The 14,247-nt window shown below is 39.9% G+C and overlaps 1 protein-coding gene across 1 annotated transcript in view; it reads right to left on the reverse strand.

Moving 5' to 3' along the window:
- Nucleotides 1-14,247, reverse strand: part of LOC117666593 (LIM homeobox transcription factor 1-alpha-like) — a 94,725-nt gene that overhangs the window by 77,200 nt on the left and 3,278 nt on the right. The window contains exon 2 of the mRNA XM_087886644.1: nt 13,537-13,622. Coding sequence (XP_087742770.1) covers nt 13,537-13,622 — 86 coding nt within the window. The remainder of the gene's footprint in view (nt 1-13,536; nt 13,623-14,247) is intronic.

A 14,247-nucleotide genomic window follows, 5' to 3' on the forward strand; every position in this document is an offset into this window, starting at 1 on the left:
TTCAAGGTAAAAGTCTAGGGTACAGCACAGAGGTAGGGAACTGTAGCCCCCCCCCCCTCCAATCTTTAGAATATAGCCATTAGCATAATTGGATATTGAAATATGTGAAGGGGACTATTTTCTATATTTGAACTGGGAGTGTTACTATGTGATCCTATGCTTCTCTTCTAAGAATCAAATACCACTGAAATCTATAGGATTTACTTCTACTATGTACAGGATTGCAATCAGGTGCCTTACAAAAAACATTCAGGCCCCAAAGACTCACCCATATCCTGCAAGTAAATTATCTGTAACTGCAAGTAAATATCACAATACTATTTTATTAGTATGGCATGGATTAGACTTTTTAAAACTTTTGATTATTTGATCTTGTAAAATATGAACTTCTGATTCAACCATATGTATATACGCGTTTACTATTAAGTAGCATGTATTGTAAATATTTTTCAGGTGAGGTATAAGTAAAATCTCTTTTCAGTTGAACTTGATTCCTGGTGATGTCATGGAGAGATCACTAAAGCCAAAGACTTAATCGCATATCCAGTTTGAGAATCTGGAAATTGGAGTGGGCATAAATTGAATAAACACAGAAGCAAAATCCACAAGGGTTCTATTTCATGTCCAAATCCTACTTTTTAAAAAGAGGTTTCTCTTATTAATTCTAAACAATCCCCAAATCAAGCATCCATAAATGTCAGAGTTCTAACATAATAAAGTACAACAATCTAAATCCAAATCCTTCGCAAAACCCGAAACTCAGAAAATATAATCATCCTTATCCTTCATTCCTTCTGACTCTATCGTTACTATAAAAATTACTGCTGCTCATTTTCTCATAGCCCTCTAGCTCTCCAGCAATTCGGTGCTTTCCAGATGTGCTAGATTTCAAATGTCATCTTCTAATGAAGCTGGGGTTGAAGTCCGACATCTGGAGGGTAGCAGTGTGGGGAAGGCTAATCTAGTCGATTTTCAGGGTTTACAGGTTGAAAAGATAATTCATTCATAATCTTCCCATTTCTGTTATTTTGACACAAGCAGGACAGACTCATTTCAAATTGGCTGTGTGTGATATTACGGCATCATCCGATCAGCATTATCATGAATCAACCTATGCCAGCCCTTCAATGGCTTCTCAACAGCACACATGGGTTAAAAAAAAACACCAGCCAGCATTGAAGTTTTGCTTTAGGAGGGAGCTAAATAAAGCATAAAACTTTTGTCAAATGGATTTCATTCCTCCTTCAGGGCTGAGTTTGGTGGATTATATTAGGCACGTGTCATTTGCTTTTGGTCTTCCTTGCTTTTATTTTCATTTTTTAAAAATTTCATTTTGCAAGCTCTATTTATTATGTATATCTCTGCCCAGCGGCTTAGACTGAAGCTTCTGTCCACTTTGGATATTATGTTTTGCAGGGTTTAAACAGAAAGGTAGTACAGATACGTCAGCCTATTTGCTTCCTTGCTGCTGGTTTTTAGCATACAAAAAGGAAAATAGTGCATCTCTTTTTCAGGGCAATGGTTTTTGATTGCTGTTGAAGATTTGAGGCAAATGCCTGGCTGTTGTTGCATGAATTTAAAAAAAAAATCTATGTTAATTGCTTGAATGGTCAGTTGCTTCATTGGTCGCCAGATGCTTCATCTATTGGTTTTCCCCAGTCAATTGAACTTATTAACAGAGTACAAAGGGAAAGTGCATGGAAAATTAGAGGCAACTAACAAAGAGATCACAAAACACAGAGTTATAGCTGAGCCATTAAATGAATGTTGAATTTAAGATAGTCGCTGCTAATTCATTCTTTGAATAAAGCAAAAGAAAATTAGTATGCCAGTTAAGCAGAAAACATAGATTTATCCACATTTATCAAAATTGAGAAAGTTTTCTGGGCAAAAGAGACCTTTAAAAAAGATGGGCATAATTGTTCTGAACAAAAAGCAAACTGATTTTAAGAAGGGCATTGAATGAGACTAGGCATCTTCTTAGGAAAGGAATTTTTCACTTTGAGACAGAAAGCTGGGAGTGCCTCTTAAGATGGGGCTTGCCGCACAGAGTTTTGATAGCAGGCATATGTTAAACAGAATAAACTGACAAGATTAAAATGTATTCTAAAATTCTGTAGCTGAATCTCATTAGGCACCTCTAGATCTTTTCCTATGGATTTTCCGTACTCCCACAGTACACAGAACATAACATTAGATTAAATTCAAACTAATAAATCAGAATTCAGACTTATTTTAAAACAGAGAAGAGCAAAACTAAACCTTTAGATTCTATAACATTTAGATATCTTTCCTGCCCATTGAAACAAAGAAATAAACCAGTCTGGGAATTCTCACAAGGAGACAAACATAAGAAAAGCCCTCTTTTCCATTTGCACATTGATTATTTGTCTCATTGTATGATGAGACCCACAAGAAAGTCATAAAAGAATCCACGGACAGCATCTTTTGTAACAAATCTTTGTACTGTTACCCGTAGGGAAGTTTATTCTGTTTTATCGCTCCATGTTTAAATTATTTATTTCAGAACTATTTCATCATTTTGTGAAATGTTTTGGGAGTGTTCAACAGGATGACAAGTACAGAAATATTTCTCATAACTAAACAACGGACTTCAAAGCTTTTATTTCAACTTCAATTTGTCTAGAAACAAATGAGAAGTTGCTGATAATGGAATCTTGCTGATAAATTACAACCAAAACAGGGATCTTGTTTTCCATGGCTGCTTACAGAATTGGCTATTGGCTCTTATTTCTCCTGCCTGAACTCAGTTTTAGCTAGATGTAGAGCAACACCTGGTGTTATATATGAGCAGCATATTATTTCTTATATTGTTATCTTTACACCACTACATCCAGAGACAGGTGCTTCAGGAGGTTTCTGCCTCAGGCACAGAAAGAATTTGGCCCATTATTTTTTTTTTTTAAAAAAAGTCTAACTCAGGCAACACAATTCTCTCTGGCCATGGCTGAAAATCCATTGAGAAGAGAGATAAATTAGATTTGTGGTAAAGATTGATCCTGATTTGGCTGTGCCTTCTCAGGGCTGCATGGGGCCTGAAGTATCAAGCAGCCCTGGATCACCTCTTCCAGTTGCACTCCTTGAAAGTGTTGCTGGTTCCTCAGTGGTGCAAATGTGTACCACAATATTAAGGTCTGGTGAAAAATAAACCCCAGCAAAATTGAGTGGTTCTGGATTTGTGTGTGTGTGTGTGTGTGTGTGCTCTCTCTGGTTTACGTGAGATACCATCTTTGATTCTTGTCAAGGTTGCACAGGACAGAGCTAGTGAGCAATTCACACCAATTAATCCTGTGCTCCACTTCGACCCATTCCTGGAGTGAGAAGCCATGCTTCCCACTCCTTGGTCATTTCCCAGATGGATTACTGCAATGCATTATATGTAGGAGTACCATCGAAGACAATCCAGAAATTGGTGGAACATACAGTTTTGGGTACCCTACGGTTCACCCATATTACACCACTGCTGGATAAGCTGTACAGGTTTCCAGTTTCTTTCCAGGGGTGATTGAAGGTATTGGTTATTAGCTTTAAAGCCCTTAATGGCACAGGACCAGGTTACTTGTGGGGTTCTCTCTCCCTGAGGGTATCTGCCAGTTCCACTAATTCTGGAAGCTGCACTAACTCCCAATGGAATTTCAAACACAATTCAAAATTCTGCTTATGTCCTATAAAGTCTTTGTGGCTGAGGGCCAAGTTACTTGTGGGACTACCTCAGTGGTGGGATTCAAATTTTTTAACAACCGGTTCTGTGGGCGTGGCTTGGTGGGCATGGCAGGGGAAGATTACTTCAAAATCCCCATTTCCTCCCGATCAGCTGGGACTCGGGAGGCAGAGAATAGATTGGGGTGGGGCCAGTGAGAGGTGGTATTTACTGGTTTTATGAACTACTCAAAATTTCTGCTACTGGTTCTCCAGAACTGGTCAGAACCTGCTGAATACCACCTCTGGACTACCTATCTCTGATTGCCTTGCTTGTCCCAAAGCCAGCAGGCACATTCCAGGTCTATCCTGACTATTAGACAAGTGTCATCTTGTGGGATCTAGAAGCCATGCCTTCTCTTTCATTATGCTTGCCCTATGGAACACCATGTCCCCAGAGATTTGGATGATCTTGGCATTAAAGAGTTACAAGTAAGTTCCATGGTGTTTGGGGTGGGAGATTACATGAGCCCCACTGTCTGGATTGTTTAGTAACAATTTTACTGACTAGAAATGGAATTAGTTTTCAACCCCAGACATATGCTATATGATTTCTATATTATTGGATATTTATTTTTTTAAATAAATGCAGCTATTTTGGGGTGGGGTTTTATCCTCTGTATTATAGTATTAAATTTTTATCCAGCTTTTATTATTTTATAGATAACTCAAGGCAGTTAACATACCTAATGCTTCTTCCTCCTCCTGTTTTCCTCACAACAGCAAATCTGTGAGGTGGGTTGGGCTGAGAGAGTGTGACTGGCCCAAAGTCACCCAGTTGGCTGCCATGTTTAAAGTGGAACTTGAACTCACAGTCTCCTGGTTTCTGGGCCAGCATCTTAACCACTACATTACTACAGTACACTAGGCTGTACTCTTCCTATGGTCATTCTGGTGAGCTGGGCTGCTATTATCTGTAATATATAGGTATGTATGTATGTATATATAAATAAATATATAGAAAAGGTTTCAAGCATCTCCATAGTCAGAGCAGGAATAAAACTTGTCCCCCACCCTGAGATACTCCCTTGCATGTCCCATCTTCAAAAGGGTGGAAATGCATCACAGATACAGAAGGGAACATTTGCATAATGTAAATGGTAATTCATAGGTAGGAATATAAATTCAGAAAGCGGAAAATTACAGAAAAGCCAAAACCAAACAAAGCTAATTGTGTCTTTCAGAGGAAAACATCTAGACTGATATCAAAGGAGTACTATATCAACTTACTTAAGGGGGGAAAATGGCCTTAGTACAAATTGAATAATTTTAAGAGAAATATAATATAGCTTCACATGGCAAAGGAGATTAATCAGATGATTAGTTTGCCTCCTTTCCCTTTTGCTCATGTGCTAATTCTTGATGGTCAACTTCAAACTTCGGCGATACACAAGCACAGTAGTTTATTCATTCAAGTCTAGTCAAAACAAACCAAGACTTAGTACAATGTGTAAACCAATACTAATTTTAATATATTGAAAATACTTTAGTAGTAGGGGTGGTCATAGTATATGCAGAACTGTCTTAGAAAAAACAAACTTTGCAACAGAATTTATACAGGACAAATCTATCAGCCTAGTTTTTTTCCTTTCTGAAGAAAGTTCTAAATTAAAACTGAATGGGTTACCAACCTGCCTTACAAGACTTACATCAACAGTATACAGTATAGGTCTTTATTCAGCATTAGCAATTTAGACATGAATTATTGGGTTACAAGTCACACCTCAAGGATTACTGGGTCACAGGCATGATTGTCTTGGAATAGCTTACTTTTTATTTTGAAAGAAAGGTAAGGATAAAAGAACCAGGAGGTGTGTTTCACAGTTCAATTTTTACTCCATGACCACAAAAACAACTACAATCGAATTATTTAATTGCTTATTACTACTGATCAGAACTCCAATCAAATAAAAAAGAGGTGGGAACCCATGAAAGAATGTGAAAAAAAAATAGAAAAAAGACCATTCTTTACTGTGCAAATATCTGGTTTAAGCATATTACGCATATATATTACTCTAAGGGAGACATTAAGCAGGTACATTATCAATTATCAACCCCGGTGAAAAAAGAATTAGAGACATCTTCCCATCGGTTAGCATTTGAATTACTGGCATGTTTTGATAGCCTTTTAACATATTTTTTAATTCTACATGTGAAGGTATTTCAGTTGAATATTTCATTTGATTGCCTTTCACTGCAACATAAGAAACAACTTCCAGAATTCTAAATATGCACCTTCAACCTTAAAGCTGCAACTTCTGATCTATTTTGTATGTCCATCTCTCTTTAGAAATAAGATTTGCTGACTTTGGTAACTCTCATTCTGTTACATATATATGGGACAGCAATCGTACCCTCCCAAAATCTTTCATTTCAAGCTACATGTATATTATCCTCAAGACAATGGCAATGAAAAGGGCATCAGTAGGAAAAGAGGAATTTGTAAGTTTAGGGGAAGGCAACATTTAATAGAAACCGGAAAAGTATTTTGAGAGGGGGACCATAAGAAAGAAATTCTTCCCAAGAGTCCTGTGAAGACTATGGGTGTTCAACGGGTAAGAAATTCTGATTATGGGGAGGGAAGGAAGCAATAAAGGGGATATAAAATGGAATTGAGCATTCTGGAGAAAAACATGTCTGAATCTGACTTGGAACATTTTCCTTGCTACACATCATCGCGGCTCTCATTTGTTTTTGATTGTGTTTGTACTACACAAATAAGCACATTCTGCTGTTAGCTTCTTGTATGGGTTACTTGAATAAATGAAACCTTTTGTTGTCTTTGATGGTAATTACTGGCAAGTGAAACTTGCAGCAAGAATGCTCCAATCTTTTTTTTCCCCCCTTGCACAGCGAAAAATTAGACTTAAAGCCAAGTTGGTTTATGTTGCTGTGCTGTCCCTTCCATGGCCAATTGCCAGCTTTTGTTCAAACCTCCAAGTGTTTCTGAACATGTCCACTGTTATTACTTAGCAAGGATCTCGTAATCTTAGATCGTTTTAGAAGTTTGGGACCATGATACACATTTGACAGAGATGGATCAGGTAAGATTGTGGCAGGTGCACAAGAGCAAGTCTTGCCCTATCTGATGTGTTGATGGTTACAGTTCCCAGAATTCCTAGCTAGCATTTCATGACATCAGAAGGTCAGGATATCTTCTCCCAAAACATTTGAAGGATGGCGCATTGAAAAAAGCTGGGTTAATTTACCCCCACAATATAAAAGCAATGCATGGTGTACCCCTATAGGCTTTATCAAAAGAATAGCAAATCTCATTATTGCCATGTGTCTTCCTGAAACAAGAGAAGCAAGTCCTCAGTTGCCACATTCATCATAAAAGCCTTTTCTTCGGAAGGGAGGGGCATCAAGAGTGGCAGAGACGTGGTGGCAGAGTTATTGCTATGGATAAGGTATAATTCTCAGGAGAAGCAGCACCTTTCAAACTTTCCTCCTCTACCAGGTTATTAAAGGTAAGGAGACCTCTTTGGCATGACAATCATGCTCTCTGATTTCTTCATACACGTAAAACCTATTTTTTTTTTCATCCGAGCTAATTCAGAGTAAGTGAACCAAGCAGCAGCGAGCATAACTAAATAACAAAGGTTTTATCAGAATCAGCCTTGCAATTCCTTGGAGCTTCACTTTCACAGATATTGTAACCGCGATATATTTCTCTTCCAGTCTTTGGCAGATTTAATACACACCCAGACCCACAACGAGGGCAAAGGGAGATGGTAATAGCTGGGAGCAAGGCTTTTTTCTTCTAGCCAAGATCTGTTTTTCTCCCCACATCCACAGCCTGATTATGCCTGCACTCAGACCGAAATTAAAAGTCATAAAGAAATGGAGATGGTTTGGGCTTTGTGAAAATAATCCTCTCTTGTGCGGTGTTATTCCTGTTTATTTAACAGCAAAATGCCGAGGTTTGCTGCGTAAGTGGAAACTCTCTGGCATAATTGTCCCAGAGATACCATTTCAATGGTCTCTGTACTCCCTTCCACATATTATTTGCTTCCAGATTGTTTATTTGAGAGTTACTGAGTGGAATATATTTTCCCCCAGACCTCATCAGTGCTTACAGAGGCAATCCAGGAGTGTTGTGCAGACTGCGATCCTATACAGACTTACCTGGGAGTAAAACCCTATTGAATAAAGCACAGGCTGATCAGATCTACTTACTCTGCAGTGCAATTTGCAGTGCAAAGGAGCTACATGCAAAAAAATGGAAAGAGGTCCTTATCCTTGAAGGGTCAGGAATGATTGTAGAACAAAAAATGCTTTTACACAGTTCTTAAAACAAGCAACAATCCTACCTTCTTTCTCACCCAGCCTAGAAGGAGGCTAATTTGCAGGAAATACTTAACTTAGTACAGCTGCTTCCTTTGAGCAGGGAGACTTCAGAAATATTTCTCCTGCAATTCCCACCTACTTGAAAGCCACGCCTGACCTCCATTGTAACAACACCGTTTAGTTCTTGACCAAATTGGCTCATTTTGGCAGGGATGATTTCTGGAGGCTTTCAAGAAGAGACTGGACAGCCTCTTGTCAGAAATAGTATAGAGCAGTGAGGATTAACTTTTTTGGTACCAAGTGCCTATAGCCATCAATCATGCAAATGCACACGTGTGTGCCTGGACCCTCACAATGCAATGCGAGCACCCCGTGCATGTGTGTGCGTTCCCCGCACATGTACAAGCGTCCCCCGCGCATGTGCCCCGGGCCCCCCCGGGCCCCATTTTGGCTTTCAAGTTGGTGCAGGAGGCCTTCCAGGCCCAAAATGGGGTGTGTGTGTGGGGGGGGGGCATATAGACGAACTCCCAAAATGCAATGGGAGTGCCCCCGCACATGCACCCTGCTCCCTGCGCATGCGTGTAAGAGTCCCCCACATGTGCCCGCCTCCACACATGCAGGGCAGAGACCCGGAGACCAGCTGGCCGGCAGGAGGCACGCACACATGCATGGTGGAGCTGGGCTGGGGCAACAGCGGGCGTGCCAGGCAACATGGCTCCATGTGCCACTTTGGGCATGTGTGCTATAGGTTCGCCATCACGGGTATAGGGTCTCCAGAGGAGGTTGGACTAGATGACCTATAAAGTCCTTTCCAACTCTGTTGTTCTGTTATTCATTTGCGTGATCTTCCAGGGAAAGAATAAATAATCTTTCCAGGCATTCTCCTCTGCCATCTGTTCTGTCTCTTCTTGGTAACTGCTGTGTCTTCCAATTGTATCCTTCACTGTGCACTAATATACTATGGATATAACATAGTTCGGGGCAAGTTTCCCTTCTCTGGATTTATAAATGTCCACCTGCATATTCACATATAAATAAAAGGAAGATGCTCACCAACAACAGCAAAATTAATATTTTGCTCAAAGTCTCTAGTCCTCATGTTTCCTGAGAACAGTGCTAACACAATGTGGGTATTTATTTAAAAAGCCTAAAAATTAGAGCAAAAGCAATCAAAGTACTTGTGCACTGCTTCTGTAACCTATCTAATATAAATAATATAAATTGGATATTAATAAGTCAGTACCATAATTATTTCAATGATTTATTACTGTTACTATTATTTTGGTAGTTTTTTATTGGAAAAAAAAGTACAAATAAAATAACAAATTTGTTCTACCAACAGTCTGGTACCTTTTGAATTTCAATTACAGAGGTTTCTTTCTCTGTATGCTTTTTCAATCAACTATAGGTTTTTTTTTAATTTACAGTGATAAAGCTTGTTTAAGTATAATTTTAGTACTTGAGATGCGGTACTATTTATTTGGTAAGATAATTTAGCCTCTTTGAATAAAATGAAATAACACTAAAGTGGCTAAGAATATATTCAAGTTCAAAAGGATAATAATACTGTATTTCCCCCAAAATAAGACCCTGTCTTATATTTTTTTGAACCCTGAAATAAGCGCTTGGCCTTATTGTCATGCGCTCAAAAGCCCGATTGGGCTTATTATCAGGGGATGTCTTATTTTGGGGAAACAGGGTATATGCTATGACAATGTATACATATGTGTGAACCAAACAATGAGAAGGGTAGGAGGGATTGGAATGCTGGGGGGGGGGGGATGTTGAAAATGCCAATGACAAGCCACTTCCAAATTGTTGCCAAAGAAATCATAAGGATGTGTACATGAAGTCTCCTGGAGGTAAGCTCAATTGAAAGAATTATTTTAGTTTTTGAAGGTAGGAAGAGAATTTCAGAATGAAAGGCTTGAATGAGGAAAAAAAACAAGGATTCACCCTCTCATACTTGAAATGTAGTTGTTAGTGCAAAAACAGGAAGAACTTGTGAGACCTCTGAAAGATAAACTCACCTTTACATGGAATTGCATGCTGGCTAGGCAAGTCCAATTTGTCATGACAGAGTTACATTATCTTGTGATGTCATCTAGATTGGTTTAAGCCTGAGGATCCCTGAGAAAGTGGGCAGTTTAGCTCCTCCATCATTGTATTAGATCCAGTGGTGCGTTGCCCCCGATTCGGACCAGTTTGCAAGAATCGGTAGTAAAACCGGAGGGAGGCCCCACCCACCACCCTGGATGTCCTCATCGGCAATCTGCATGCACGATCCCATTGCGAACCGGTAGTAAAAGTAAGTAGAACCCACCCCGATTGGATCCCTGTCCCAAACTGGATGGTAAAAGTTTCCAGGAACGTGATGGGAGAGTGAATGTGGATGGCGACCACTGCATTCTTTGGTAAGAAGGTTATGCTATCTACCTTGAAAGAGAAAGTGGAATGTTCCCTCTTCAAAAAGCTATCCCTTGACCTAATTATTCTGATCAACTATTGGCCTGTAGATTTAGGGGAAGTTATTGGAAAGTGGCAGGATTGCAGCTGCAGAAAACTCTTGCTGAAGGGTTCAAGCCTTGATAACTCTAGTTGATGACTATTGGTGGCATTAACTGGTATAAACAAGATATCCTTTGGTTGGCTTGCAAGATTTAGGGTTGGTGGACACTCGTTGCAGTCCATTGGATGGAGAAACAAGGCTTTAAGTTATCTATGGCAAAAAAAGAGTAACTCTGGAAGCCTCCTGATTCTGGAAGTAACCCATGCTTAACTTTCGAAAAGGTTCTGCTTCCCTGCTTAGAACCCTAGTGTCACCCCTCTTACACATAAGAGTCTGAGGGTCATTCGTAGCCTTGTCACCTCTTGTATGGACTGCTGCAATTTATTCTACATGGACTGTCCTTGAAGGTCAACAAGAAGCTTCAGTGGTCTGGAGTACAGCAGCCCCAGTACTAACAAGCACGGCCCGTTTCCTTCCTGTAACGCTACTGAGGACTTGTACAAGTTGCCAATTAGCTTCCAGGTGCAATTCAAAGTTATCTTCTTTATAGAGGCTTTGGGGCTTAGGATCAGGGTATTTGCAAGATTGGCTATTCTAAATGTAAAATCTACCCACCTAGTGAGATCCAAGATAAAGGGCCTATTTCAGCTTGCCATGTTGAAGGAATGTCAACTTCAGGGACCCCAGGGGTGAGCCTTCTTGATGAGTTTGACACTTGTCTCTGGAGCAGCTTATCTCCAGAGATAAGGATGGCCTCATCTCTGATACTTTTCTGAAGGGCAGTGAAAACAGGGCTTTTTAGGAGGAGTTATAGAGGAAGATGAAATATTGCTTTTCTACAGAAGTGATGACATGGGGCTGAATGGTTAAGATTGTTATTTTTTGCTTGCTTATTGGTATAGTCTATACTTTTATCCTTAATTGAATCATAATTACTTAGGTTTGGTAAGCTACTCGAAGTCAAAATATTGGATAATATGGAAGCTTATGTAAATAAGCAATTAATACACAAATAATGCTCTTTAAACCAAGCTCTATCTTGTGTTTAATGAAGAGCCTTTTGGCGTTTTAAAGTGTTTGACTTAACTCATTATTTTTGTGTCTCTGTATCCAGCTTTGGGTCTGCTTTGCTAATAGTTTCTTGACTGATGTGAAAATGTTAAACTTCTCACTGGCTTTTCAATAATGAAAAGTTATTTTTACGGAGATTTGCCTCCGGCTTTTTTTTTTTTTTTTTTTTGCTTTTCATATTTATTGTTGTGGGGAAGATGAAGTCAGAGTTTGTTCTCTGATTTGACTAACCTGGCATCAACTCATGTTGGGATGCAGAGAAAAAACAGATCAGCTGTAGATAGAATAATCTACAATAATATTAATAACAGAGTTGGAAGGGACCTTGGAGGTCTTCTAGTCCAACTCTCTGCTTAGGCAGGAAACCCTACATCACTTCAGACAAATGGTTATCCAACAACTTCTTAAAATCTTCCAGTGTTGGAGCATTCACAGCTTCTGGAGGCAAGTTGTTCCACTGATTAATTGTTCTGTCAGGAAATTTCTCCTTAATTCTAAATTGCTTCGCTCCTTGATTAGTTTCCACCCATTGCTTTTTGTCCTACCCTCAGGTGCTTTGGAGAATAGCTCGACTCTCTCTTTGTAGCAGCCCCTGAGATACTGGAACACTGTTATCATGTCTCCCCTAGTCCTTCTTTTCATTAAACTAAACATACCCAGTTCCTGCAACCATTCTTCATATGTTTTAGCCTTCAATCTCCTAATCATCTTTGTTGCTCTTCTCTGCACTCTTCCTAGAGTCTCAACATTTTTTTTACATAGTGGTGACCAAAGGGCAAGGAGTGAAATACAAGAGATGGGTCTCCTTCTCTCCATTCCTAAAGCAAAAGACTTGGAGATGGGACACCAAACGCCAGTTGGGTGTGAACTTCAGCCTTGGAGATGAGGTTTCCTCTACTTCATTTGAGGACAGCAAAGCTATTCCACTCTAAGAAGGTGACATGGCATACATTAGAGTCATATGGCTTTCAGTTAATATTGTTCTTTTAAGCCACATTAGTGGCACTCACACAACCTGGCTACTGAATTTAACTATTTGGGGGCAGTTGCACCAGATATTGAACCATAAACAGTTGGATTTGTGCATCATTTCCAACTGTTGTGGCCCGCCAATGCACAGGCACGCAGAGCTGCCAAAAGGCAGAAATAGCTCCCCAGGAGGAGGTCTCCTTGAGAGTAAGGCTTGGGGCTAATTGGCCACTCCCCTACCCTATTTAAGGAATGTCGACGACTGAGGCAATTTGCAGAAGACAACTTTGTTCATATTCCTTCACGTATTGACTCCAGAAACATCTGATCGGCTCTTGCTTCTCTCTTGTCATTTTTCCTGCAAATTGCTTCTGGGCATTCTGCCAACCACAGTAAGCTTACGGTTATCTGAAAGACTGTGGCTCAGAATTGAGTTATTATTCCTTGGACTCTTGTCGGCTGTTAATGATGTTAAATTAAGAGCCCTTGTTCAGAAAAGACTGATTTAAACTGTACTTGTGTTTGAACAACTACTAAGAAAGCTCATTAGTAGTCCTTAATTAGTAAACTAAGGTTTGTATGGACTTTGTGTGTGCCGCGTTCTTTGTGGTCCGTAGCTGGGGCAGAACACTAACAAAATAATCAAGGTTAAAACTAGCCAAGCTTAATGTGTTATACGAATGTAGTCTTTATCTCATGGATTCTTTAATTGACCCATTCAATATGTTACACAAACATAGAAAGTATAGAATGCCATTCTCAGCTATTAGTGGGGGCAGCGTAAATTGGGTTGACATAATTTGTTTGAGTAGAATATAGGGCGTTAAATCAGAGTCCCCCAAAGTCATGCTAAACTGGAACAAATTAGCATGTAACCAACAGGGACTAGAGGACTGTACAGGGTGTACGCTGTACAATTTCACTATCAAGCAACACTCTTTGGAGCTCAACACATTTCCCCAAAACTAGGAACTTACCATAGCCCAGGACTGGCATGGCCTGCTGCAGACAAGAGGGGGCCTCTTCAGTCTTCATCCTCCAGATCTGGCAGCAGCAGATGGGCCTGTCAAAGAGAAGCTAGTCATCAAAAAAGGAGCGATAAGGAGAGACAAACTAGCTTATGCTGTCCTCAGATAGAAGAAAATGTTTATTTTCCATAAATCCATCTTCAACCTGCCAGCTAAGAAACTCCAAATGGGGTAAATAATCTAGTTAGTTAGAGGCTGTTTTGGATTTTGGAACGGGACTGTCATCATTTGTTTTCTAGCCTCATAACTTGTACGTGTCTCCAAAAAATTACATCAGGGATAGACAATCTACAGGCAACATATCATGCTTGACTGCAAAAAGTTCAGCTCTTGAAATGCTTGAAAAGTCTACAGCAGTGGTGAAATCCAATTTTTTTTTACTACCGGTTCTATGGGCATGGCTTGGTGAGTGTGGCTTGGTGGGCGTGGCAGGGGAAGGATACTGCAAAATCTCCATTCCCACCCCACTCGGGGGCCAGCCAGAAGTGGTATTTGCCGGTTCTCAAAATTTCCACAATCGGTTCTCCAGAACCTGTCAGAACCTGCTGGATTTCATCCCTGGTCTACGGCAATCTGTGGATGCTATCGCAATACAAGACTGCCAATGATTTACCACCACCACCACCAAGTAAACCTTAAATAAGTTTTTTTTAACAGCAA

The sequence above is a fragment of the Pantherophis guttatus genome, chromosome 2 (assembly GCF_059756535.1).
Source record: "Pantherophis guttatus breed Tessera chromosome 2, ASM5975653v1, whole genome shotgun sequence".
Classification (NCBI taxonomy): domain Eukaryota; kingdom Metazoa; phylum Chordata; class Lepidosauria; order Squamata; family Colubridae; genus Pantherophis; species Pantherophis guttatus.